This window comes from Leucopleurus acutus (assembly GCF_964270905.1).
Source record: "Leucopleurus acutus genome assembly, chromosome: 1".
In the NCBI taxonomy this organism is placed as follows: Eukaryota; Metazoa; Chordata; class Mammalia; order Artiodactyla; family Delphinidae; genus Leucopleurus; species Leucopleurus acutus.
This window is the reverse complement of record NC_139142.1, coordinates 33,893,546-33,920,808: the sequence shown is the minus strand read 5'-3', so window position 1 is coordinate 33,920,808 and position 27,263 is coordinate 33,893,546. Positions and strand designations below refer to the sequence as shown.

Genomic DNA, 27,263 nt, shown 5'->3' with positions numbered 1-27,263 from the left:
CAGCAGGCTGCGGTGCTCACCCCAGGCGGCGAGCCGCACGTAGCAGCCTCTCGCTCGTCTACGTCCTGCGCTGCCTATCATGTCCCTGAGGTGCAACCTCTCGCTTCTTCTCCGTACGCAAGCGCTCTCAGTCCCGAAGAAGTCCGTCCACTCCGTGGCTGTCATTGGAGCCCCATTTTCACGGGGACAGGTGAGAACTGGGACCTGGCACCTTGGTGCAGGATTCCCGCCCCCTCACCCCCCAACCCCCTCACCCAAGCCTGGAGAAATCGGGACCGGTGGGAAGAACGGGGAGGCGAGGAGAGGATGGGGAGAAACGAAGAGGGGACGAGGAGGTGGATTCCCGCGATTGGGCACCGGAAGAGCACGTGGGATTTTCCTCGGTAGAAGGAGGGAGGGGATGAGGGCACCCGGTTTGCCACGTGGGCAGGGGGCAGCGGGCTGGTGGGTTTCTTCGGCCTTACCCCCGAGGAGCGAGAAAGTGGTGGGTTCCGCTTGGGGTGGTGGAGGAGAGGAAAGGAGGGAGAGGATTTCATGGAGGGGCTGGAAGAGGAGAAACCGACCAGAATCCCCGGTGGAAAATTGAGGGAGGAGAGGTTAAAGAGAGGGACCAAGGATTTAAGGCTCCAGGGTCCATTCTCAGAAAGAGAATTAACTGGGAAGGAAATTGGTGCTTGCCTCTCTAGCGGCAGGAAGACGGAAGGGGCTGTTGTGTTCTCTCTTCAATGAAAGAAACCTGCAGTCGTGGAGAGGTCACTGGTGGAGAAGCCGGGGCTCGGCCCTGGCCTGCGACACTTACACCCAACAGCCAGATTCTGGCTTGGCTCAGCCCCTTCCTCTATCTTGCCTCCACTTGCCCTTCCCACAACGAGGGGCTTGGAAGGTTGATCTGAATCCAGTGATTGTTGTTTCTCCTCCTTCCCTGCAAGTGTTTGAAATGACCAGACCTCAGGTGAAAAGAATAAAAGGAAGGGCTGATGCTGTCACAGGTTTTCAGAGGGATCTGCTGGGAACTAAGTATAGCATTGCAGACTTCTGTATTTTTGTGAGCTAAAGTGGTCTTATTTTCTAGTCATCTTCCCTCATATCTGCGTAATTTATCTTACAGAAGAGAAAAGGAGTGGAATATGGTCCCACTGCTGTAAGAGAAGCTGGCTTGATGAAAAGGCTCTCCGATTTGGGTAAGTGGCTGGATTTTAGAAGTCTGAGGGGCTGGTTACACGCCAGTTCAGAGTCTTATTCCCTCATATCCAGGAACTGCACAGCGTCAGCTGTGTATCTGGAAAGCATTTCCCATCCTCCCTTGGATTCCACATGCAGCTTAAGATCTATGGAGGAGTCTCCAGGCAAAGTCTTCTTGCAATAAAGAGCCTGTGTGGAAGGCAAGGAGGCGGAGTGAGGCAGGGCCTGGAACAAGCTGCTAGTGACTGCGAAGTGGTGCTGAGCATGCTGGCTCTCACTCCCACTGTGCAGTCAACCTTTCCCCAAAATTCTAGCTTTCCTAACTCAGTCAGAGGTGCTTATGATTCATCCGTCTAACCAGCTTCCTCTCTTCAAGTCATTCGTTTCCTCCTTAGGTTTAAGAACTTTCTATTACTGTAAGCAGAGCCTTAGGTCCGTTTTCTCCAAACTTCCCTGATTATGAAAATCACTTGGTTTACTTGTGAGAAAGAGAGATTGCTAGGCTTCTCAGTGGATGAGTCTGGTTTATTGGCTCTGACGTAGGACCCAGACACATGCATTTTCACAGGCACCCCAGGTAATCAAAAGTAACGTTGCAGTCTTGTAATCTGGACAGTACTCTAAACGTACAGAACCAGAGGTAAATCCAACCCAGAGATAAATGCCATTTATATAGTAAAGGAAAACCTTTTTAGTAACAGGGTACCAAATTCCAACACCCTTATGGTAGGAAGGTTCTTATATATAACCCAAATGTTCCTAGCTGCTGTTCAAGGCCATTTCCTCTATTTTATTAGGGCCATTCACATATCTTTTCTGGAGCTGTAAAGTGCAAAAGGCATGGTAGTAGGGAACTATAGGTCCTGGAGATACTAATACAGAATCTAGGTGAACTATAAATCCCCTACCCGTGCTTGCTTTGAAACCTACTCTGCTGATCATTGAGCCCATTCCAGGGGTGGGTTATCTCCCTCTAAAACAGGAATAATGAAGTCACCGTGTGTCTTCCGTACACCTCTGGTTACATATGGATGTGGTGTCTTGATTTGGATACTCAAACCCTTTCTGTTAAATAATAAAGAGACCCTACTGAAGAAGGGAGTATAATTAATCACTTTAATAATTCTCCAAGTTTACCACCAAAGATGAGAGATAAGATTTACACTTAATGTGTCGCAGGTCACCTAATGGGAGGAAGTTGTCCCCCCTCCCCCCGCTTATAAATGAAGATACTGTCCCTTTAAATCAGCTGTACACATTGTTTTTAAAAGCATAATTTTACACTGAGGGAAAGCAATTTCTGCTAATCACTATTTTTTAATACCTGGTAATCCTGCAGCTCATCTGATAAACTGAGCCTGGCTTTGCTCAAATTGCCTGCTCACTGTTCTATTCTGTCTGAAGAGACTTCTGACTAGATTCAATTGTAGCCTCTTACACAGGGGACATTAATAGTATCCAGCCGAGGCTGCTGAGTGAGGGGGAAGGGAACATTTATAAGCAGCTTCTCTTACTCATGCTTTGTACACCTCCTTTCCTGCCACAGCTCCTGGTATTTTTCCACTCCAACCTGGGGAAGCCATTCTCCCTAAAATTCCACTCCCTCAAATACTTCCTGTGTAAATCTCCAACCTAAAGTGATGATGAAGCTTCAGTTTATTTGGTCTCCCCTTTAATTTTTTTCAAATAGGTTTCGTTTTACAATTTATATCCTTACCCTGTAGCCGATTGGCAGTCCGGTATCACCAGCAGTCTGAAACAGAATCTCATTGCATGTTAATAAGATTGTGGCACTCAGCAGGTTTCCAGCATCTGGTTTCGGCTAATCTCCAGAAATACGTTGGAGAAAAATACCAAGAGAAGTTGCAGTTGCTCTATTCTGAAACAGCACCAAATAAGTGGCATGGGTCAAATTTCAAGGGAGAGAAGACCCATGGAAAGGTAGCTCATAAATCCCTTTGTTCCTTGCCTTCTGCTCTGATGTCACAGGCTGCTGGTGTTGCCATGGCATCAGTTATACTTCCTGTTCTCTTGAATGAATATATTTGCCTTTGTCTGGGTTCCTCCCCCCCCCACCCGGGCTTAGTAAGGACACTCAATGGTTCCTCTCTCAGGTAACCACTTATTTTAGTATACAACGAGAGCCTGAGAAAAATGAAGAAGTAATTGCTCTGGCAAGGCTTAGGTGCAGTGCCTCTGCTCATGATTCTGGTTAGCTCTTAGAGCCACGGTAATTTGCCTTCTTTTTTTTTTTTTCCGGTACGCGAGCCTCTCACTGCTGTGGCCTCTCCCGTTGCGGAGCACAGGCTCCGGACGCACAGGCTCAGCGGCCATGGCTCACGGGCCCAGCCGCTCCGCGGCATGTGGGGTCTTCCCGGACCGGGGCATGAACCTGTATCCGCTGCATCGACAGGCGGACTCTCAACCACTGCGCCATCAGGGAAGCCCAATTTGCCCTTTTTTCTTCACAAGTAGGATGAGTGTTCTGTGGGTAACATAAACAGTTTGTCGTGTCTGTCATTGTAATTATGGTAATTTGACCCAGCTGTGGTACTGAAGCGGTGACGGCCTAAATGAACTGTATTCCCGTGACCAGCCAAGGGTCCTGGAGTTCAGGAAGACATATGGGAGCTATTCTGGCTCCCCTCAACTAGGCTAGGGACATTTATTCTTCTGCTCCATTTGGTGCTCCATGAGAGAGCAGAGCAAGCAACTCTGGTTGAGACCCAAGAATCTGAGCTGCTTCAGCAAGAACCAACAGAAAGCCTGAGATAGTTTAAACATACAGGTATGAGAGCTGTTCATTTGGAACAGATTGATATGTGAGTGCAGAGGTCTGTATGTGCTTTCAGTGTTTGGTAGAGAACAGCAGCTATCACAGATTCAGTTTTATGATAGTGATGCTTCAGCCTGGCTCCCATCCTACCATCACACTGAAACTACTCTGATCAAGCTCACTGATTGGTCAGCCTCTATTTTGCTGGACCTCTCTACTGCACAACTGACCACTTTATTCCTGAAATATTCTATTAGTCAGGACACTACTCTCTCCTGAGCCTCCTCTCCCTTGCCTGGTCCTTCCTGGACTCCTTTTGGGGATCCTTCTCTTCTTCCCAGCCCTCAAATGCTCATGTCCCCAGTGTTCCACCAGCTTTGTTCTAAGTAGCCTCATCTCACTGTCACAGATGTCTCAAACTCTACAGGTTCGAAACAAAATTCATTATCTTCTCCGTCAAATCTGCTTGTCTTGCTGTCTTCCCATTGTCTGTTTCACACTATCACTCATTATCTAGTTACCCAAGTCAAACTCCAAGACCATGAGAATTCTTTTGTCGTCCCTTTTGTTCCTTACTTCTGATCACAAAGTCTTGTTGACTTCTTTTCCTCCTTCTAAATGATTAGAGTCCTTTCCCGTAATGGCCCTGCTCTAGTTCTGTCCTTCTCACACACAGATCTAATTTTCCAATAATGACTCTTGTCCCATTTTGCCTACCTCAGTTCATTCTTTACTGCCACCAGACTGATCTTTTTAAGACTATTTTTCTCCTTTGCTTAGTCTTTCCATGGCTTTTTACATGCATCCATGCTTCTCAGTCTTGTCATTCATATACCATCTTTGCTGACTTGCCATATTATTTATTTTGGTGTTGTTCTCTAAATTGGCTTTAAAGCTTTATACTTTTAAAATGTAGCCTGCCCCTACAGTAAACAATGAAATCTCAGGCTTGTGCTAGATGCATTTTTCTAATAAATTTTCATTTTACTAGTTTTACATTTTGGTATTTGACCCTCAACCACTGGTGGTATGTGTTCCACGCTTAACAACCAGTAAGACAGATCCTCTACAATTTGACCCTCTTTTACCTCTTTAGACTTCTCTCCATCCACATTCCACCTCATTTGTGTTGTAACTGGGGTTGTGGGCTCTTGACCTAGGCTCCACCAACAGAAACACCCACCCTAAACCTGGTCTTGACATTTTGGAAGAAGGGGCAACGAAGAATTCATTCTGTGATGGGCAGTTGTGGCGGCAGTTCCAGCAGTAGCTTCTGTCCAGTGTCAGTGGGGTCAGCCATGCAAGCTGCAGTACTCCTTTTCCTAGTAGTGGAGGTGACAGCAGCAGTGGTATCTTCATTGGAGCAATCTGCAGTGTGACTTTTGGGGCCATTATTCCTGGCAATGTGACCTTTAAACCACATTTTGGTCCTCTTAAGATGATTCTGGGAGTTACCCAAAGTGAAAAAACTGCTTTTCTTTAAATTAGCTAGAAAGGGTTCTGTTGCTTGCAGCTTAAAGTTCCTGACCAATAAATCAGTTTACAAATTCCAGTGAGAAATTACCATGTGGATTGGAATATGCAAAGCCCTCTCTCCCCAGGCCCTTGATAATAAATTCTTATTCTTTTGTTGGCTTTTTTCCCCTTAGTACTGACACAATCTTCTTGTATGTTAACACAGCTCATTAGGTTATGCTTTCTTTGGTCTTTAATCTAGGAGTATGTTTTAGTCCCTTTGGATTTTAGCAACTCCTTGTTCTCTTGGTGTTCTGATTTTTGAACTATCATGTTCCTTAATACAAATTCTGAAATAACAGCCTAAAACCTTTTTTTAAAAAATTTTTTGGCCGCACCACATGGCACGTGGGATCTTTGTTCACTGACCAGGGATCAAACCCGCGCCCCCTACATTGGAAGCGCGGAGTCTTAACCACTGGATCGCCAGGGCAGTCCCAAGCCTAAAGCTTTAATTTAAAACATCTTCAACTTCTAGGCATGCCTGACTATAGTAAACAGACCTACCTTAATGTGTTACTGTGACTTAATTTCACTTTCAATGTTCTATATCTTAAGCATGGTGGAGGTTACGGACTACATATAACTGCCAAAACTCATTGCACTTAAAGTGTCAATATAAAGTATGCATTAAAGCTGTTTAAACATTTTCAGGTTTATTTTTTCTTAGCAGCTTTCAGTCACTAAAAACTATAACAAGTTCGTTGTTTGTATATATTCAAAAAATTTGAGCACTACTAAGCTTTAGGTACTAGGAATATAATAGTGAACAAAACAGAAATACCTGTTACGGAATTCTCATTCTAATGAGGGGTGGTTGGAAGCAGATATAAGTAAAACATACAGTATGTCAGATGTAATGAGCACTATAGAATAAATGAAAGCAAGGGATGGGGGGATAGGGTAAGCATTGCAGATGTAGGTAGGAGGCCTCACTGAGGAAGGGGTCATGTGAGCAGACCTTGGGAGGTAAGGAAAGGAACCATGTGCATATTTGGGAGAAAAGCATTTCAGGAAGAGGGTAAGTAAAGTGCAAAGACCCTGAGATAGAAAAGTGCCTGGAATGTTCAGGGAACAAAAAGCTGTTCCTGAGGTCTTGCCAGTGGTTGTCATGTGGGAAGGGAAGGGCCTTTCTACACTCTTATCTCCAGTTTTTCAAGAAAAGCCAGAAATCTGGGTTTTTACGGGAGATTTAAGAAAAATGTGATATTCATAAAATGGAGTATTGAGCCATAAAAAGGAATAAATTGCTAGTTCATGCTACAAAATGGATAAACTTTGAAAGCATTATACTGAGTGAAAGAACGCAGAAGACCACATATTGTATGAATTCATTTATATGAAATGTCCAGAATAGGCAAGTCCATATAGAAAGTGATCAGTGGTTCCCAGGGGCTGGGGGAGAGGGAATGGGGAGTGACCGCTAATGGGCACTGGTTTCTTTCCGGAGTGTGATAAAGCTTTTCTGGAATTAGTAATTTGCTAATGCCTTGGCAAAAGCATACATCACTGATGAACCTCAATATAGGTAAATCTATTATAGATGTTTTTGGGATTTGGCAAATTTCAATGTAACCATATCTTTCCTGCTTAGAAGAAGGCAGCAAAGAATTTAACTTACATCTTATATTTCAAAGTTGTTTGATATCTAACATTTACTATGTTCTAGGCACTATGCTAGGTTCTTGCTATTATGTGATTTTTTTTTTAAACAAAGTTTGGGATTATCCATGCATTTTATTATTTTTTTTAAAATATTTGCTTATTTATTTGGTTGCACCGGGTCTTAGTTGCAGCAGGTGGGCTCCTAAGTTGCAGCTCAAGCGCTCCTTAGTTGGGGCTCACCAGCTCCTTAGTTGTGGCATGCAAACTCTTAGTTGTGGCATGCATGCGGGACCTAGTTCCCTGACCAGGGATCGAACCCTAGCCCCCTGCATTGGGAGCGTGGAGTCTTATCCACTGCACCACCAGGGAAGTCCCTATTATGTGATTCTTAATCTTAAGAGCAAATTATGATACCCATTAGGATGGCTAGCATGAATAAAACCCCAAAATAACAAGTGTTGGTGAGGATATGGAGATATTGGAACCCTTGTGCACTGTTGGTGGGAACATAAAATCATACAGGTACTGTGGAAAACAGTGTGGAGTTTTCTCAAAGTTAAAAATAGTTACTAGATGATCTACAAATTCTACTCTGGGCATATATCCAAAAGAATTGAAAAATAGGGTTTCGAAGAGATATCTGTACACCCATATTCACAGCAGCATTATTCACAATAGCCAAAAGGTGTAAGCAACCCAAGCGTCCACTGATGGATGAATGGATAAGCAAAATGTGGTACAAACATACAATAGAATATCAGCCTTAAAAAGGAAAATGACATATGCTGTAACATTGTGACCCTTGAGAACATTATGTTAAGGGATATAAGCCAGTTGCAAAAAGACATACTGTATGATTCCACTTATGAGGTACCTAGATTAGTCAAATTCATAGGGACAAAGTAGAATGGTGGTTCAGGGACTGGGGGAAGAGGAATGGAGAGAGATGGTTTAACGGGTAAAGAATTTCAGTTTTGCAAGGAAGTGTTCTGGAGATGGACGGTGGTGATGGTTATGCAACAATGTGAATGTACTTAATACCACCTCATGGTTAAGATGGTTATTTTTATGTGTATTTTACCACAATTTAAAATTAAAAAGGAAACACTTAAAAATAAGTTAGAATAGAATATTCTAAGAACAAGGAAGGTCACTTGAGGTTGTAACTTCTTAGGGACATAATGCTGTAGGCTTGAAAATTTTTTTCAGCTTGTTATTTAGCACATTGTTGTATAAAAGCTGAGAATGGAAAAAAGTAAAGTATGGCCTGAAGTTCATACAGTCAGCAGTAGAAGTAGTTGAGAACCTCATTTCTTACCATATACAATCTAGCTCCTCAATTGGTGCAGTCAGCTGCCTTCTCAGCTCTTACCATGGTTGAAGAAACTGAGTGGCACCATCATAAAGGTACGGTCTCCAACTTCTTCCAAAAATCCTGTTTCTCATGATGGCTATTTCAAATCTGTACCCATAATCATCCTGTTTTTCCAACTCAGGTATGAACTCCCTAACTTCTAGCTCTTCTCCCCATCATCCCCCAATGAGTTGTATCGACAAATATACTATTACACTGTCCTCAGAGGATGACGTATCCAGTCCTTCCTGTATTAGGTAGGTACAATTGCACATGATAAGAGCCCCAGATAAGCGGTTTAAGAAAAATAGTTCACGCTCTAGGAAATAGTCTAGAGAGAAGTCCAGAACTGGTTTGGAGGCTCAGTTCATTGAAGTTCAGTTCCTAGATTCTTATCTTGCTGCACTACCAGCAAGGCCTCTATCTAATGGCCCCAGATGGCTGTGGCCTCATTTCTGGCAGCAGGATGGGAAAATAAACCGACAAGCGGGCTAAGGGAGAACTTGTGCTTTCCCTTAAGGAAAGTTCCCAGGACACTGCTGCAGGATACCTCTGCTTATCCTTTTGGCTTCTGTGGGTCACATGGCCACAGCTAGTTGGAAGGGAAGACGGTGAATTTAGTCTCTTCTAAGGGGTCGTGCCCCAGCTAAAATCCTCTGTGGAGGAAGGGAAGAGCAGATATCCGACAAGTGGCTGTCAGCCACACCATCTCCCTGTGCTCTAGATCCCATCCCTTCCTGGCTCCGAGGTTCTTGTTCCAGCACTGAGCCCTTCTCTCCCCTTGTTTCTCAGCGTCTCTCTACTAACCTGTCCCTTCAGTAAGTAAGTGCAAATCTTGCCCACCTCCCATCCCCCTCTGCCGTATGTAGCCTTCTAGCTCTTGTCCAGTTATTTTGTTTCTCTTCAGAAACAAAATAACTGGCTTCCCCACTGCCTTTTCACAGGTCAACTTGCTATAATCAGGGGTCCTGGGCCATCATTGCAATGAAACTGGTTTTGCTGAGGTCTCTGACCTCCTACTTTTTAATATGGTGGACCCTGCAACATTCACTTTCGACACTATTAACCATCTTATCTTATTGAAACTGCCACCACTCTCTTCTGATTTTAACTCTTCGGGTTCCTTTACTAGACCCTCTGCTGCCTACCCCTTACATTTTAGTATTCCTCAGGGTTCTGTCCTTGACCCTCTACTTTATGCTGCCTCAGTTGGCCATTTGTCCATTTCCACGGCCTTCCTGTTACCTGTGTGCTGATGCCTCCACAGCTTTATCTCCAGCACTTATTCCCCCTCCCTCCCAGCTCCAAACCTGTATACCAGCTGGCTTCCATGTATCTTCTTAACTTTTTATTACAGGAGTGTTCAAACATAAGAAAAGTAGAGATGGTAACATAATGAATTTGAGAGCTATCACCTAGCATCAATTATCTATACCTGGCAAGGTTTCTCACCCCACCTCCATACCTTTTGAAGCAAATCACAGACATCATTTTGTTTCATCTGCAGATATTTCATTATATGTCTTCAAAATACGAGAATGCTTTAAAACTTAACTACAATACCGTTATCACACCTAAAATAAATTAATATCAAATACCAGTATTGGGAAATATAATTTTAAAAAATCTCCCATCTGAGAACCTATCCACAAAGGTGGTAGAGAAGGAAAAACAGTTTATTATTGAATAAGCATTAAATCGGGTGATCTGATAAAAGACTGCAAAGACAAATCTTACTCTTTTCTATAGCCAAGCAGGTGCAACACAATCCATGTTTTCAAGATTAATAACTAGTCCTCCAGTTAGAGGACTTTGATAGTTGACCTTTTGTCACATGTAGCTCATCCTAACTTTATCATGGAAATTGGAGTGATTACCGGTTAGCTGACTGGCTTTATCTGGAGGGGAAACAAACTTCTCCTATCTTAAAGCGGGGAGGTAGTTTTTTGGCAAATTGAAGCAAGGGGCCAACCACTCATACCCATAGAAATGGGAGGTTGGGGACCTAGATGTTTGTATTTCAAAAAGTGGTTCCCAAGTCCTTGAGGAAACATTCCTGGGTTGTGAGGCCTATTTAGTCATTATAAAGATTACATACATGTGAAAAGGACAGAGAAAGAAATTCTGAAACACAAGGGAGGAGAGGTTTTTACCCTTATTTTCAACAGAGATAATTAAGTCTATTTTCAACTTGTATCTGCCCTTACACCAGTTAATGTTCACATTGCCCGACTGATTTACACTTTTTGTGTTTATTTTTTTACAGTTTGAGTTTGGATCCAAATAAGGTCTGTATTGTTATCTCGTAAGTCCTTTATAAGTCCCTCCTGTTTTCTTCCTTCTTCCTTGCAGTTGATCTGTAGCGGAAACTAGGTCATTTGTCTGTAGAATCTCTCAGCTTGTATTTTGCAGATCACATCCCTGTGGCATCCTGTGACATATTCTTTGTCCTCTGTATTTCCTTTCTACTGGTTATTGGATCTAGATCCTTGGTCAGATTCAGGTCCAGTTTTTTTTTTCTGGCAGTTCTGCTTCATAGGTGGTGGTGTACACTTCCATCAGAAGTGATGTCATCAGCCATTGAACACTGCCTAGATCTGAGCCATTAACTTGTTTCCACGTATTATCAACAGGATAGTCTCTAACGCCCCAATATCAGAGTATCCAAAACTGAACTTACCATCATCTCCACTCCCTTCTCCTGTGGTTTCTCATCTCTGATGGTAGCAGAGCCAGAAAGCTGGAGGGCAAACATTTTCTCTCTCCTCCACACCCCTCTAAGTATTGCTGGAATCTTGTCAGTTCTGTCTGTCTTGTCTTTACAGCCCCTCTGGGAGCTGCTCTTCTGCAGGCCAGGCCATTTTCCAGAGGCCACCAGATCACTAGATTAACAGTGCAGATTCTTTTTTTTTTTTCAGATTTTTTTTTTTTTGGCTGTGTTGGGTCTTCATTGCTTCGCACGGGCTTTTCTCTACTTGCGGCGAGTGGGGTCTTCTCTTCGTTGTGGTGCACAGGCTACTTATTGCAGTGGGTTCTTGTTTCGGAGCACGGGTTCTAGGTGCGCGGGCTTCAGTAGCTGCAGCACGCCGGCTCAGTAGTTGTGGCACGCAGGATAGTGCAGATTTGATTTGTCACCTCCTGACTTGAACCTTAGTAGCTCCCTGCTGCATTTAGGACCTGGGCCCTGCCCCTTCCTCCTTCCTCATCTCTCTGCAGTCCTCCCGGATGGACCCTGGGCATTGTTCTGTAGGGCTGAAGGTATTATGTGCTTCTGCTTGGCAAGCCTTTCCCCTTTCATTCCTGGCTAAAACCTTCAGGATTCAGGTACTGATGCTTCTGAGAAGTCCCCTTGGCTCATCCTGGGTCTGAGTCAGCACCTTCCCGTTCCCATCACACCCTGTGCACAGTTGCATCTTCGCAGTTTGCACCGGCCTGTGCTTTCCCTGCCTGTCTTCTGACGAGGCTGTGAGCTTCCTGAAGGCTGCAACCAGGTGCACAGTCAGCACACAGCTTTTGTTGAAGGACGAAATGGGGCAAAGCATCCAGGCTTTCTCCTGGAACTTCATTCACATCGTGATCCGTGGGATTTTCCCGGATCACTATTTCCTTACTCTCAAAATGGTTTGTTCCTCAGAAGCCCCCTGGTTTCCCAGATTTTAAAAATGTTTAAATTGAATAACTGTCATATATCAAATTTTAAACTCTTACAAGGTATTGGGCTACCAGTTGATGAATTTAGTCAAGCTAAATGTTGGTAAGTGGCAATGGCTAGTTTTTGCCTCCTTTTTTGAAACATACTTATTCCAGGACCTAAGTAGCTAATGATGACTGCTTCAAGCCTCTAGTTGCTTTAGAAAGGAGTGGCGTTACTCCTTTAATATCCAAAATAGCACATTCAGAGGCCTAGAACCTAAGGGGATTACTGTGGTTGGTTTAAATAATTTAATCCTTGAATAAACTTACTTGTCCCTATTAATGACCAAGCTCTCCCTTTTTTTTAAAATAAGTTTATTTATTTATTTATATTTTTGGCTACATTGGGTCTTCGTTGCTGTGCGTGGGCTTTCTCTAGCTGAAGCGAGCGGGGGCTACTCTTCGTTGTGGTGCGGGGGCTTCTCTTGTTGCGGAGCACAGGCTCTAGGCTCGCGGGCTTCAGTAGTTGTGGCATGTGGGCTCAGTAGTTGTGGCTCACGGGCTTTAGAGTGCAGGCTCAGTAGTTGTGGTGCACGGGCTTAGTTGCTCCGTGGCATGTGGGATCTTCCTGGACCAGGGCTCGAACCCGTGTCCCCTGCATTGGCAGGCAGGTTCTTAACCACTGCGCCACCAGGGAAGTCCCCCAAGCTCTCTTAATAATGAGGGTGTATTCCTATAATAGGTGTGGTAATGCTAGTATCTGAAGAGAAGAAAGCATCTTTTTGGCCCCCTCCTCTACCCCAAGAAGCCAGAACCACAGAATAGGAAAAGAAGTAGAAAATACCTTCCTGTGTGACCTGAGAACTGAGTCACAGCAGGGTGTGGCATTGTGGTTAGGGCTTTCAGAGAATTGGTGTTCCAGTGAAATTGGCCATGCCTTTATATTCTTTTACAGGGAAGGTAGAAAATTTGAACTGTGTGTGACAGCTGGGCTCCTTAGGAGCCCTTTCGATGAGAAATCAGTGGGCCTGTGTACGTTTGCTACTTCTCACCAAAAACTCTTGTTCTTATCCAAATGACATAGTCGTATTGTAAACAAGTTTGGGGAAGTCTTAGATTACACCATCTATTGCAAAGAAAAGGGTAGGGTGGGGAGAAAAACCACAAAGATGCCTCATCTAGTTGAACTAATAACGTAACCCCTAGCATGTGTAGGCTTTTCCTTGTTATCTCATTTCAATCCTTGTAACGACTGTGTGAGGTGGGACAAACTTCGAGACTGAACTTGGTTGGTAATCTTGACTCTTCTGGGAAGTTAGGGGCCAAAGGACAGGATTCTTTCCTTCGTGTCTGCTGTGGCCACTTGACCCACTGTGGCCACCTCATCTCCTGTGCGCTCTGCTTTCAGCCTGGAGTAGCGTGGAATGTGGTCTGTCTGGTTTGTTGAGGTCCCTTGTGAAACTCACCAGGATGCTAGCACAGGTATGGGGCAGGGAGCTACACATCTGGACTGGTTAACTGGCAGAGCTGTAGTCACTAGCCCTTTAAATCCTTTCTGGAACAAGTTGGAGCATCAAGAATTTAAAGAAGAAAGATCCCATATTCTAAAAAGCAGTACGTTAGCCCCAGGGATTGTTGCTGTCTCTTCCCGTGGTTAGATACTGGAGTAGCTTGAAGTTTTGTCAGCATGTTAACAACAGATTTTTTTTCTCAGAGAAGCTTAACAGTCTTGTTCTGCACGAGGGAAAGTGGTTCTGTCGCAGTGACCCGTGAAGCCAGAGGAACCCTCCTCTTACCTCTGCCCCTGCTTGTGCTGGAACCAGGCTGTCAGGGTGCTGTCAGCTGACAGTCTGCCCAAGAAAGCCTGAGTTGGCTCACCATGGTCTTGGAGGTGCTTGGAGGGTTGACATGAGTTGGGTTCAGAGGGGCATACATTACTAAGCCTATCCTCAGCAAGTGGTACACTGTTCTTCTTCGACAAGTTAAGATGTGGCTGGAGAACCAATTAGCAGGAAACATAACTGGTGTTGCAAGTCATCTCAGTTACATGTCTTGAGCCAAACTTTTGGGTTTGTTTTGTATTGGGATTTTTTACTCAAGGATCACATTCACGCAAAGGCATCTATTAACATCACATCTGTATCAGCTGATCTTGAGGTAAACTCCGACAGATGTTAGATGGCCATGTCTGAAGTGACTGGCCTGGATGCCCGGGGTCACCTTCCATCCTTGAGCCCCTAGTGCCACTGTCCTTGGTCTTCCTCATCCATGGTCTTCACTGCCTCTGAGAACACCTCCTGTTGAACAGGAGAACAGAGTGGGGAGGAAGCAAGTGTCGAGAGGGTTGGTTGGAGCAGTCTTATGAGTGAACTAGAACAAATAGGTATACTTGTGTGATATGATTTCTTTCCCTAAACCACCAAACTTATTTTGGAGGCTGGGTCTAAGGAAGCAAAGAGCTGATTCTTAGATACCCCAGGACACATGGTTCTTGAGGTTGTACAGCCTCTGGGAGTTAAATGCACTAAACAAAATTCAGACCCCTGCATTTTATTGGTGGTAGCCAAATGAGTTTACCTTATATAACAGTCTCTTCAAAGGTTATTACCCAAATGACATTTTAGGGATAAGAGAAATTCTGCCTACTTCAAATGACCTGAATTAACTGGCATTCCTTTCCTAGTTTACAGTAACACTGCAACTGTTTTCAGTAGGCTGGTCTTCCAGGTACAACTTTGAGGTTCTAAGAGTTAGCAGATGCCATCCTTTAAAATACTGGGAACTCCCTTTCTGTGGGATGAAATCTGCTGTGTACAATATTTGAGTCTATAACTTTAAGAGCCACCAGTGTTCTCTCAGCACCAAATGAGAACTCAGAGTCTTTGTTTTTCTGCGTGTTTCACTGACTTGTTATTCCTGATAAATCATAAACATTCATCCTATTCAAGGACAGTTCGAAAAACTGTACACTAATAGACTCTTAGATTTTCTCCAAGTCTAATATTCTGCCAGTGAGCTACCTGTGGCTTGGCAGACACGCCCGTGTGTCAGCCCACCTCAAAACCCACCTCTCTTGACTTGCTGGGAGGCTTGGGAGCAGCTGGAGCTACCTATAAGTGGAAGTCAGAGCAGCAGAGAGAATGCGCTACCCTTATGCTATCAAAATGCCTGCTCACTCATTCTTTCGTGAGTCTCTAACCAAAGGAGGATTCAGGCTTGCTCTAAACAGTTGGAGCTATTTAACTTTGCTGAATTTCTTCCTCCAAAGTATGTGGATAATCATACCAGCAGAGGAAGTAAGGATTAGTAGCTATTGTAAAGCATCTAGCTAGTACTGTGTGGTGTGTGGAGAAAGACAGTTTTGTTCCTTTTCCTTCTTTCCTGTCACTGACTTCTTTCAAGGATTCACTGGTGATGAGGGCCCTGAAATAGAAGTGCTGTCCACAGACACAGCTAACGTCAGATAGGGCTGTTTGGATTTCTTCCGGTTGCATCATTCTGTGCATGCACTTGTGTTCTTGTTCCACTCCATTGGAACCTGAGAGGTTTATCAAGGCCAAAAGTAACAACCGGGCCTAAAAGATCAGAGTAGTAGTCAGTGTATTTTTATTAACAGCAATGGGGAGAGAAGCAGTGAGGTGGTACCAGTGTATACAGAGCTTGACTTTTTCCCACTGCAATGAAAAATGAGAGCCCTTTCCAGTCGGTTCCAAATGTGTTTGATATGAGAGCTTCCTTGGAAGTTTCAGGTTTATTTCATCCTACAATGCCTTCTAAAAGAGGAAAGAGCAGCAATGAAATATTATGTCTCATCTGATTTAGACTTGCAGATGAGTTGACCTGAAGCACAAAAAGTTTGAGAAAGGGACAGCTCTCTCCAGTATGATAGATATTCCATGTTATAATATTTGCTTTTTTCACTATTATTCCAAGATTCTTTAAAATTAGTGAGACCATTTACCTTTTGAACTAGAAGAACTTGCCATTGTACTCTGCTAAGGTAATTGCTTTATCATTACTCAGTTCATCCTTCTCTTAACAAAAAATTAACCTCCCATCAGCCTCTCTACTCCTCAAACACTGGCCTACGGGTCATAATTCATGTTCCCTATAACCTCCTTTCACTCCTTTAGCACTCACTCATTGTCCCTAGTCCTTACCAGGAATTTAATGTGGAAATCAAAGAGCAGAATTGGGAGTCATATAAGGTGGGCCACTCAGGGCCTCTCAAGGTATTGATCCCTTCAGGGGGTCTGGCCCTCAGCTCTGTGGGTCCAGGAACAGAAGTCTTGAAGTGTGCGGAGTTTATCAGGCTTTCAGACCCAGAGACTCGTGCTAACCATGATGTATAAGCCCAAATGCCCGTGCGTAGTTTCAGTGAGCAAGAGACCTTCTGGCATCCACTGTCAGGAAGCCCCCTTGCTGGTATGAGGGCAACTGAGAAACTAAGTGAATAAGCAGAAGGCTGTCTGGTGAGCAAGGAGTCGGAACCCACCACCCAGGCTGTGAATTAAGCTGGTGATTCACTCCACAGAGTTACACGTTTAATGACCAAAATACCTTTATGAAATTCAGTCTCTCTTCCATGGCGAGTGTTGCTGTAAGACTATCAAATTCTCTTAAGTTCCCTTTTTAAGCTTTCTGCAGCTTTATTCTGATAAGTAAATAATAGCCCAGTTTGTACTGTTTTCTGTCATACTTATCTAAGTCTACATCCTAGATTCCATGACTGGACTTAGTGTTCCCCAAGTTCTACCACTTAACCACCAGGATGATCACTTTAATTCGCATGTATTTCTTATTGGTCATGGAAGGATTAAATGAGTTAGTCTTCAAAAATTAATATTAACATTATTATTCAATTAGATTATAAACCTTTTCTAATTATACACCTAATATAAAATGCCAGTCAAGCCATGGCATCTTGCACCTAGAGATGCTGAGATAAACATGGATATGGAAGTTAAGACATCAAGTATAGGCACTGCCATTCAAATCTGTCCAGCTCAAGACTGTGTTGCAACAATGGCAAGACCTGATATTGACTTGAAAGTTAAAGCTTCGTTTCTCTTAAATCTAAAGTGTCCTTCCATATTTCGAGATTTAGTAAAATACATTGTGATGTTACTCGTGGCTTTTTTCTTTTTAAAAGATTTTAAGAAGATTTTTATAGATGTTTTATTTATTTTTTCTCTTGGTTCTCAATGTCTTTGGCCTGTTTTCATATTCTTCTACCTTCAGCACATTTCCTTCTTATTTAGTCGTCCAGATCTTGGTGGTGATCCCTCGGTTGGGATTATCTTCCAGGCCATTGCTTCTCAAATCTCTACATTCTCTCAGAAGTTTGGCTTTGGATTGAGTTTGGGTTCAAGAGGTAAAGCTCAAACTGTACAATTTATATTCAAGATTGGTCTGTGCTAGTCTTAATACAAGTCTCTGCAAACATTCAGATGTCTATACTGTGACCACTTGCCCCTCCCCTCAACATACCTGGATTCTAGTTTGAGAAACAGGCCCATAAGAATACAATCTATGCTAACGTTCTGTTTGCGCAAATCCTTTGGTAGTGTTGGATTACTTAGTCCTCACCCTAAATCCAACCAATTTATTGATATAAGTGGTTAAGATTGAAAGACTGGTACTTACACTAAAGATTAACATGTAGTGACTAATGTCATAATTTGCTGGAATATGTGAACCCCGGGTGGGAAAATATTACAGCTTACTGTCAGAATATACCACTAGTTCATTCTGTTTGTTTGTTTCAAAGAGAAGTCTGTGCCTTTACTGGCCGAACAGGCTACTCAAGGTGGATGAAGCAGGAGGAGTGGGTGGCTCTGTGCTTCATAGGCTTGTAGGTGATAGAGAACTCGCCCAGGTAGTGGCCAATAATCTTGGGCTTAGTTTCCACCTGGGTGAAGGTCTTGCACGCCCACCATCTGGGCAGGATGATCTTCAGCACCTACAGCTTCTCTGTGGGCCGTGCCCCCAGGCTGGCCCTGCCCAGGTGCTTCTGCCACAGCCGCAGGGCACTGTGCAGCTGTGTCACTGTGTCAACAGGTCCAGTGCCTGGTCTAGGTGCTCACCAAAGTGGATGAACTTGCAGAAGGTCCACTGCTGCTTCTGCTCCACTTCTGCCACCTTGTTGGCTCCTTGGAGAGGACTCTTTTTTTTTTTAATTTTATTTATTTAGGCTGCACCAGGTCTTAGTTGCAGCACGCGGGATTATCGCTGTGGCACATGGACTCCTTATTTGCGGCATGCATGCAGAATCTAGTTCCCCCACCAGGGATCGAACCCGGGCCCTCTGCATTGGGAGTGTGGAGTCTTACCCACTGGGCCACCAGGGAAGTACCTTGGAGAGGACTCTTTAGTTCTTAAAAGTGTCAGAATCAAGAGAGAATCGTTGAGATACAAACTGCAGAGTCAAGAATACACACTTTGTGGCAGACAGCCTGAATGTGGATCCTGCTTCTGGCACCTAGCAACTGTGTGACCTTGGGACCTTGCTTCAGTTCCCTCAGCTACAGAATGGCATACTGTAGCTGCCTAATAGGATTGTTGTGAGTCTTAAGAATTTCTGTTGAGCAGTTGGAACAGTGTTTGGGATCTTGTAAGTAATAACTGTTAAAGCATCCTAAAATTAAGAAATATTTAGGTCCTCAGATTGGCCTTTTATTTTTTTTTTGTTTTTGGTTTTGTTTTGCGGTACGCGGGCCTCTCACTGCTGCGGCCTCTCCCGTCGCGGAGCACAGGCTCCGGATGCGCAGGCTCAGCGGCCATGGCTCACGGGCCCAGCCGCTCCGCGGCATGTGGGATCCTCCTGGACCGGGGCACGAACCTGTGTCCCCTGCATCGGCAGGCGGACCCTCAACCACTGCGCCACCAGGGAAGCCCTGGCCTTTTATTTAAAAAAAAAAGTTTGTAATGTGAAAATTCCTAAGTATGTTTCTTTGTCCTAAATTAACAATACTTAATTTTCTTAAAATCCTGCCAGTTCCTCTCGGTATTTTATTTTCACTCTGTAACTCAGGGATATCTGAGGTCTTACAAATCGCTGCCAGTTTTGTGATTGTTAGGTTAAGTTAGTGAACATTTCTGGGCTTTACTTTCTAAAACCCAGCTTCTTTATCTGCAAAATGGTGTTCCTAACAGGATCTACCCCACAGGATTGCTGGGAGGACTGGGAGGATCCTGCCACTGTCATGTGACGTTTTGAGTTACCATGGCAATAAGTATGATGTGTACTTTGTCACAGTTATTATTTGTGGCCCAGGCCAGTAAGAGCTGTAATAACATATATTATAATTAATCTTGTCATCCCTGTTTCTAGGCTGCCACCTTAAAGACTTCGGAGACTTGAGTTTTACCCCAGTTCCCAAAGATGATCTCTATAATAACTTGATAGTGAATCCTCGCTCAGTGGGCCTTGCCAACCAGGAACTAGCAGAGGTGGTTAGTAGAGCAGTGTCAGGTGGCTACAGCTGTGTCACCGTGGGAGGAGACCACAGGTAAGCTGGGAGCCAGGGGTGGTGGAGGGGCTGGATTGCATCAGCCCATCACTTAGCTTCTTTGTCTCACTTTCCTCATTTAGAGTAAAATACCCTTTCGAATTTTTAGGGTATAACGTGCATAGTATTTTCATGTCTAAGATCATGAACCACTGGAGAAAATATCACGTAGTATAAGTTCAGAGTTAAACTAAGCAAATTTTTAGACAGTATGTTTCATGCTTATTTCTTGGAAAGCTTTCTTAAAACTGTCTCATGACTTTCATTTTGGTTATTTAGGAGAATTGGAGGGATCTATTGATAGGCTGAATTGGGGCTTTTTTTTTTTTTAAAGCATTTCTGCTAATAGGTTTGTTAGAAATGCCCCACTTGGCATGTGAATACATTCTCTACCCTGCACAGTATTGTATTAGCCTCCCTAGGTGGCTAATACATTAGATCCTTCCTCTCAGTGAAATCAGCATGCACTTTATCTATCGAGCACTGTTCTGATGAGTTCTCAAGCAGTGCTAAGGATTATGGGAAACTTGTGATCTATTAGGATTAAATGAAATAAATACACATGGCATGAAAAAAATATTGAATCCTCCATCTCAGAAGGAAGAGATCAGTCTAGGCTAGAGTAGTCAGATTTCACAGCTAAGTGTGATTTGAGCTAAGTTATGAAGATTTTTTTGGTAGAAAGAAAAATGGCATTGAAACACTAGGAATATCAAGCACTTCATACATATTCTCAGTTAATCCTCAAAATAATGCAATGAGGCAGATACAATTTTATCTAATTCACTGCTGGGTACACTGAGGGACAGAGGTTAGATAACTTACCCAAGGTCTTAGGGCCAGGAAGTAGCAGAGCTGGGATTCAAGTCCATTGTGACCTCTATGGGCAATTAAATTTTCTTTTGAGATCTAACCTAGCAACTTCCCCTGAGGTACTCAGAGAGCTTCTCAGATCACTTAATGGAACTGAAAATGCAGGTAGATTCCTCATCAAGAATAAAATTTTAAGTAGAATAAGAAAGTCAGTCACAGGTTCTCTACTGAAACTGATTAAATAACCCAAGGGTGGATCTCTTGTCTCTTACCTCAGTGCTCAAAGTTCATTCATTGGCTCTCTTCTGGTCAGCATGCTATTTGGGGACTGCTTATTACTGTAATTATCATAATCCTTGCTTTTCCTTTTGTTTCTGTCTAGATTGCAGCTCTATCACTGCTCCCTGTTTCCTGTTCAGTGCTAAAACCTAGGCTGTCTGGAAGATTCTAGAAAGGAAGGGATGTGTGAATAACCTGAACAGCTGTTGAATATTTTAAAGGAAGAGGCATTTTTAGGTCACTCAGCTCCCTTTAATAGTACAACATTCACTACTGCTTTAATCGTCAAACCAACTCTGACTTAAACAGGCTAAAATTATTATCCCTATCTTCTAGAAAGGGAAACTGCAGTCTAGATAGATAGTCTTGCCCTATTTCACACATTTCTTCCTAGAAAGACCCCCAATATTCGAACTTAATCCAGTGCTTTTAGCACCAGACCATGCTATCTCTTGAAAAGGTCCTATGTGGGACATGGAGCTTAAAATGCTACCTCAGGCTGTACTGATCAAGAAAGATGACTGTAGTTAGTTCCTAAGATGCTTAAGCTGCATTTCTCATCTATGTCAAATTCTTTGCTTCCTAGGAAGCTTGGGCAGCTTTCCAAGCACAATTTCAAAAGCTATATTCCTACAGGTCAGACAAGGACAGTTGGCTAATGCAAGCGGAGATCAAGGACAAAGCAAAAACCAGAAACACTTAATGATATTTGCATGCCATGCTAATGTATATAAGATAACATGGAAATAAACTTCTACTTTATTCAGTCATCTAATGAGGTCTTTAATTGGGTTGCCCTGTTAACTTTGATGTCTTTAAAAACTTTGACTTCTTGTTTTAGGAAATATCACATAATCTTTCTAAACAGCTGTAATACTAATTTTTATCCTTAACAAGTTAATATAACTGATTCTTTAAAAGTAATTAGATCTCCCTGGTCTCTCAAAAGGTATTAAGTAGTATTAGTGAGTTGTTACATACAGCCCATAGCATTTAACAGGATTTCATCTGTTGAACAAATATTTTGGCTCCTTTTCTGGGCCAAGGCTAATGGATCCAATTAAAGGGATTTGGGGGCAGCAATGACACCTGTCACACTACAAGGATAACCAGTTGTCAGCTTTGAATCTTTAGAGCCTTCCATTTCTCCCTGTCTCTCTCTCTCTCTCTCAAGTCTCATCTTTGGGAACACAGTCCCAGGGACTCTATCTCATCCAAATCCAGCCTCAATCTAGGGCCTTGACTTTGCCCTGAGGACAAAGTGTGAGCTGTGCTGGCTGAAGATATTTGTTAGTGATGCTTGCCAAGCGGAAGGCCTTTAATATTACTGTTTGTTCTTTGCAGCCTGGCAATCGGTACCATTAGTGGGCACGCCCGGCACTGCCCAGACCTTTGTGTGATCTGGGTTGATGCCCATGCTGACATCAATACACCCCTCACCACTTCATCTGGAAATCTCCACGGACAGCCAGTTTCATTTCTCCTCAAAGAACTACAGGACAAGGTTAGTGGGCTGAAATGAAGAGAACGTTGAACAGCTTGCAAGGGTTATCCTGGGGCTTTGAGAGTCTAGTTCAGTAACATTTCTGTTAAGGATGGGTTTATGGTGGCTGTAGTAATGCTTACCACTCCTTCATTTGTTCATCAAACATTATTTTGGACCAGACAGTCTAGATGCTGGAGGCATAAAGATGACTAGGACATGGTCCCTGATCTTAGGGGGGATCATCATCTCATAATAAAGGAATGTGGTGAGTGGGTAGTAACTCTAGTGGTCTGATACACTTACAGCCGGAAGACTTCTTGGTAAGAACCTCCTAGGCCTCATTCTCAGACCCACTGGTCTAGAAGACAAGTAAAACCATGATTACGTCTAGGTAATCTTTTCCCAGGCTGTTCAGAAGACATGGGAGACCATGCTAGGCATAGACTAGAATCTGTGTATCCCTCCCCTCAGTGAGGGACCAAGTTAAACCAGGACAGTACAAAGGTTATTCGCTAGGCAGAATTCACGTTTTGGTTGTTGGGGACTTGAAACGTAACCCAGTTGCCATCTCAAGAACCAATCTGTAAACAATTCAGTAGTGTGCAAAGAGATGGAAAGGCCTAATCAGCGGTATTCCTGCTATTTAGGTAAGTTAATGAGAAACCAAGGCCACCTTAGGAGTAGGTATTTTATTCTTCAGCTGTGTTCTTCAGCTGCCCTTCTGAATCACTTCCACTTCTATCAGTTCCTTCCCAGAGCAAGTGTGTCTGCTGCTTTACCCATATACTGTGGTTAAGAGGAGAAAGCACACTGGGAAGCACACGGGGACTATCTTGATGAGATCAAGAATCCTTGATGAATCCTGTTCATTCCTCCTTCATAGGTCCCACAACTCCCAGGATTTTCCTGGATCAAACCTTGTATCTCTTCTCCAAGTATTGTATACATTGGACTAAGGGATGTGGATCCTCCTGAACAGTAAGTTGATACATTAGAGTTGAGCTTTGGGCCTGTCCTGGCCACTAATGTTCCACTTGATGGGTTGTTTCTTGCCTTAACCTGTTGTAGGTCACTATGAAGACAACCCCCGCCCCCCCACATTTGATTAAAAATGCTCTTTAAACTAAGGCTTCCTTCCTTTATATGTCACCAGTTTTATTTTAAAGAATTATGATATCCAGTACTTTTCCATGAGAGACATAGATCGACTTGGTATCCAGAAGGTCATGGAACAGACATTCGATCTGCTGATTGGCAAGTAAGTAACTACAATGGCTATCTACTTCTAGGTCCCAAAGGGAACAGGACAGATTCTCAGTGGGCAGTACACTTTAGCCTGTCTCTTGAGGATAATGACCTTTCTTTTAAAATAAAAGCAAAACATGTACATATAAAAAACTTCAGAAAGGGAAAATATGAAATATAGGTCATATTTTTCTTCTGGGGTTGGGAGGGAAAACAGCTCTTATGAATTTCTCTTTCCATTTTTAATGCTTACCTTTTGAGAGGAGAAGCATTCAACTGTCCTCTTCTTCCCAGCCTCACAACTGCTTCATCTGAAAGTTTTATATTAAGCAAATCTTGGTAGTGTAGAAACATGGGAGATGAATACTAATCAAATGCTAGTTAAGAACATTTTCCCAGTGCCGAGTCTTCATTTCTGGGTGATTAACTGTCACCTTGGTAGTATGCCATTTCTTAAGCTGTTAAGAAGTGCAAATAATTTACTGTATAGATGTTTGCTGTATGTTAGCTTCAGCCACTGGACACCTGGGCTAAACAAGTTAGAAGTAGGAGATGGTAAGATTGCAAACATAAACTCAGAGTTAAGTTCAGAGCTGCTGTTATTCTCTCAGAGTATAACAGCAACTGCAACTGTAACCTAGATCAATCCAGCTTAAACTACAATCTGTCAGAACCCATGTCCTATGGAAGTGAGGAATTCCCTCTATTGATAGTTCTTAATGTAAGAGCTCTGATGCCCAGGGTAAATCAGAAATACAAATTGGAGTTAGTCTGTCTGAGGCACACAGAGCAAAGGGCAAAATTATGAAATGGTGCGTAGGCATCTGACATACTCAACAGCTTCCAGAATAGGAAATCTGGAAATGTGCTATATTAACAAAGTACTAGGATTAACAGCAACAAAATCAAGGAGCTGCAACTGTAGGAAGGACGAATGTCCAAGTACAGCCCAAATGACTATTCTTATTCTACTCCTTTCAAGAAGACGAAGGCCAATCCATCTGAGTTTCGATATTGATGCATTTGACCCTACGCTGGCTCCAGCCACAGGAACCCCTGTTGTAGGGGGACTGACCTATCGAGAAGGCATGTATATTACTGAGGAAGTACACAATACAGGTAAGCAGTGATCAACCTGCTAACTACATAATATGCTGAAGCCTCTTGCCTGCCAGGGGATCTTTTCTACTATTACGTCACTGCCGACACTGTTTTTGCTTAAATGTCTATAGCTATAAGTCATGTGGTCAGGCTAATAAGGGACAGTCATTTAGAGGCATGTTTGGACCTGGCTTTATAACAAAATATGCCAAGGTAACACTGAATAAAAAATTGTCTGTCTACTTAAACGTGTAATAAATACAAGAATAAACTGCCAAACTGATGCAGTTCTTTGCATCTGAATTGTATAAAGGCAGATTAAGATTGAAAGCCAAGGCCAAATAGCTATAATTTTAAGCCTGACACTAAGAGTTTGGTTCACTGGGAGTTAAGAATGTCAAGTCAAAGCTTCTCTTGAAGATGTTTCAAAGCTGGACAATACCTTGGGTCCTTTCATGTAAATCTTATACTAGGGCTTGTTTGATAGGACCTGTAATAGGGGGATACTGGAAGATGAATGGCTGACAGGAAGATGAGTAAACTGAATGCAAGATCATCGAGAGTAGCTACAAGAGGTTACTATCCCACAACTCATACTCATTTGCAAACAGTTTCCATTTTCTGTCAGAAAGCTTTTGGTTTTAAGGCTACTTTAAATGACCTCTCATTGCAAAATTTAAGCAACTACCACATGGTACTTCAATACCACCTTGTGAAATTGGGGTCAAGATAGCATAGAGACCTCACACTGAAAGGTTCAGGACCATAGAAAACCCTTGACTAGTTGGGATAGATATGGAAATTGAGAAATGGTCTCCCTGGTTCTGGAGCCTACCAGAGCCTTAGGCACCAAAGAAAAGGGAAGAATGCTTGTCTATCAGATCTGACAGGGGCAAGATAGCCTTATTCTCAGACCCACAACTGTAGATGTTGTCAATTGTCCTTGGCCAGTGAACCTGGAAGTTCAGTTCTCCATTCTGTTTCCCAGTAACACAACTTAGAGCACAGGCTGGTAACCTCTAGCACTTAGATGGGGCAGTGGTCATGCCGTGTCCCTCCCTCCCCTGCTGCAATGTTATTCTAAAAGGCTGTCTGTCCTGACACTGTCAACTAGATAGATAAAGCAGTTTGCTTAAATTAATTTACAAGGTGGCAATAGTCTAGAAACATGGGTAATATATATTTTTAATAGCTTGTACCCTCTTGATTTACTTCTGGGCTATGAAAAGGTCCATGTTTAGTCAGTGGAAATCAGACACACAAGCCATCAGACACAGATGAACGTGCAGGCAGGGATTGGTGGAAATGCTATAGTAACATACCTGCTCATTGTAGTTTTGCACAGCGCACTGAACTCTGCATTGCTAATAAGGGACGGCACACTGAGCGGACGTAACAGCACTGAACATAACATGTATCAGTACTATAATGTAATATTGGTAAACCAATAAGTATATTCACCCCTGCTTCCAGGCTTTACGGCCGCCCTAAATATTCGGATACTTATATTCTCCAGTGCTAGTTTCTTCAGATGACTCTTGCAGGAGGTAGATTAACTTCATCCAGAATAACCAACTATATATACCTAGAAGTATATATATATGTATGTACGTACGTATGTATGTACTGGGGTGGTGGTAGAGGGCAGGTCTGGATAGATTCTTTTCTGGTCTAATCTTCCCATCTCAAACCCTTTGGCACAAGTTCCCAAACTGTCACAGAAGGTAACTGGAGTTCAAATTAAAGTATGACCAAGTCTTCCCTTGACCAAGTGCAAGATGCTGCGTTAGTCTGATGGGAGACCTAAAAACTGTGTCCGAAGTGGAACCTGCCCTCAGAGCTCAGGGGTGAGAGTGAGATATGCAGTAATAACTATACTTTAGGGCACATGGTGCCTTAAGAGATACAGATGCAGCAAAAGAGTTCAAAAGTGGGAACCGTGCTCTGGCTAGTGAGATGTGAGAGATCTGCTCCTCATGCAACTACAGGCAGGCATCTAGGAGGGCCCGGAAACACTGGAAATGACACATTTTCCCGACCCCCCACCCCGACCCAGCTCCTACCCGAACCGGAAAGCCTGTCAGCTATGCCTGTTACGTTCACTGAACAGGGATAATTGATTTTATTACCTTAAAGGTTTCTTTCAATCCTACTCTGGTATATGAGTGTTTTTAACTTAAATTCATGCCCAAGAGAATGAGGAATAAGGGGCTTCCTGACGGTGGATAATTTTATCGTAGAAAATAACTTGTTTTTTACCTTAGCTTGTTCTACCCAGGTGGGACGACTCTCACTGAAAGTAGCAGCTAGGAAGTTTTTTTGGTCATACTTTGTTCTTTCAGGGTTGCTCTCAGCACTGGATCTTGTGGAAGTCAATCCTCGGTTGGCTGCGTCGGAGGAAGAGGCCAAGGCTACAGCCAGCCTGGCAGTGGATGTGATTGCTTCAAGTTTTGGGCAGACAAGGGAGGGAGGGCACATTGTCTATGACCAACTTCCTACTCCTAGTTCACCAGATGAATCGGAAAGTGAAGAACGTGTAAGAATTTAGGAAATACTGTGTGCGACACGTGTCTGTCGCAATGGGCATTCCAGAGTTGGGAGGCATTTGTGGTGACAGATACTAAATGATCGTCTGGGTCAGTACTGCCTTAATGAGAACATTTGTGCATTCTCACAATTGTAAAGTTTCCTTCCCCTTCATTTTGGTGACCGATAATACTGCTGTAAATGTATTTGGTTTTTTGAAGCTCACAGGGTATTAAT

General features: G+C 43.2%; 1 protein-coding gene across 1 annotated transcript; it reads left to right on the top strand.

Annotated features, from left to right (window-relative positions):
• Nucleotides 1-19: 19 nt before the first annotated feature.
• ARG2 (arginase 2) lies at nucleotides 20-27,048 on the top strand (the record flags this gene model as incomplete). The annotated part of the gene is made up of 8 exons (XM_082838684.1): nucleotides 20-190; nucleotides 1,109-1,181; nucleotides 19,399-19,576; nucleotides 22,013-22,172; nucleotides 23,038-23,132; nucleotides 23,308-23,412; nucleotides 24,382-24,518; nucleotides 26,843-27,048. Exons 1-8 carry the CDS (start codon nucleotides 80-82, stop codon nucleotides 27,046-27,048), a joined length of 1,065 nt encoding a protein of 354 aa, XP_082694810.1. The 5' UTR covers nucleotides 20-79.
• Nucleotides 27,049-27,263: the final 215 nt, after the last annotated feature.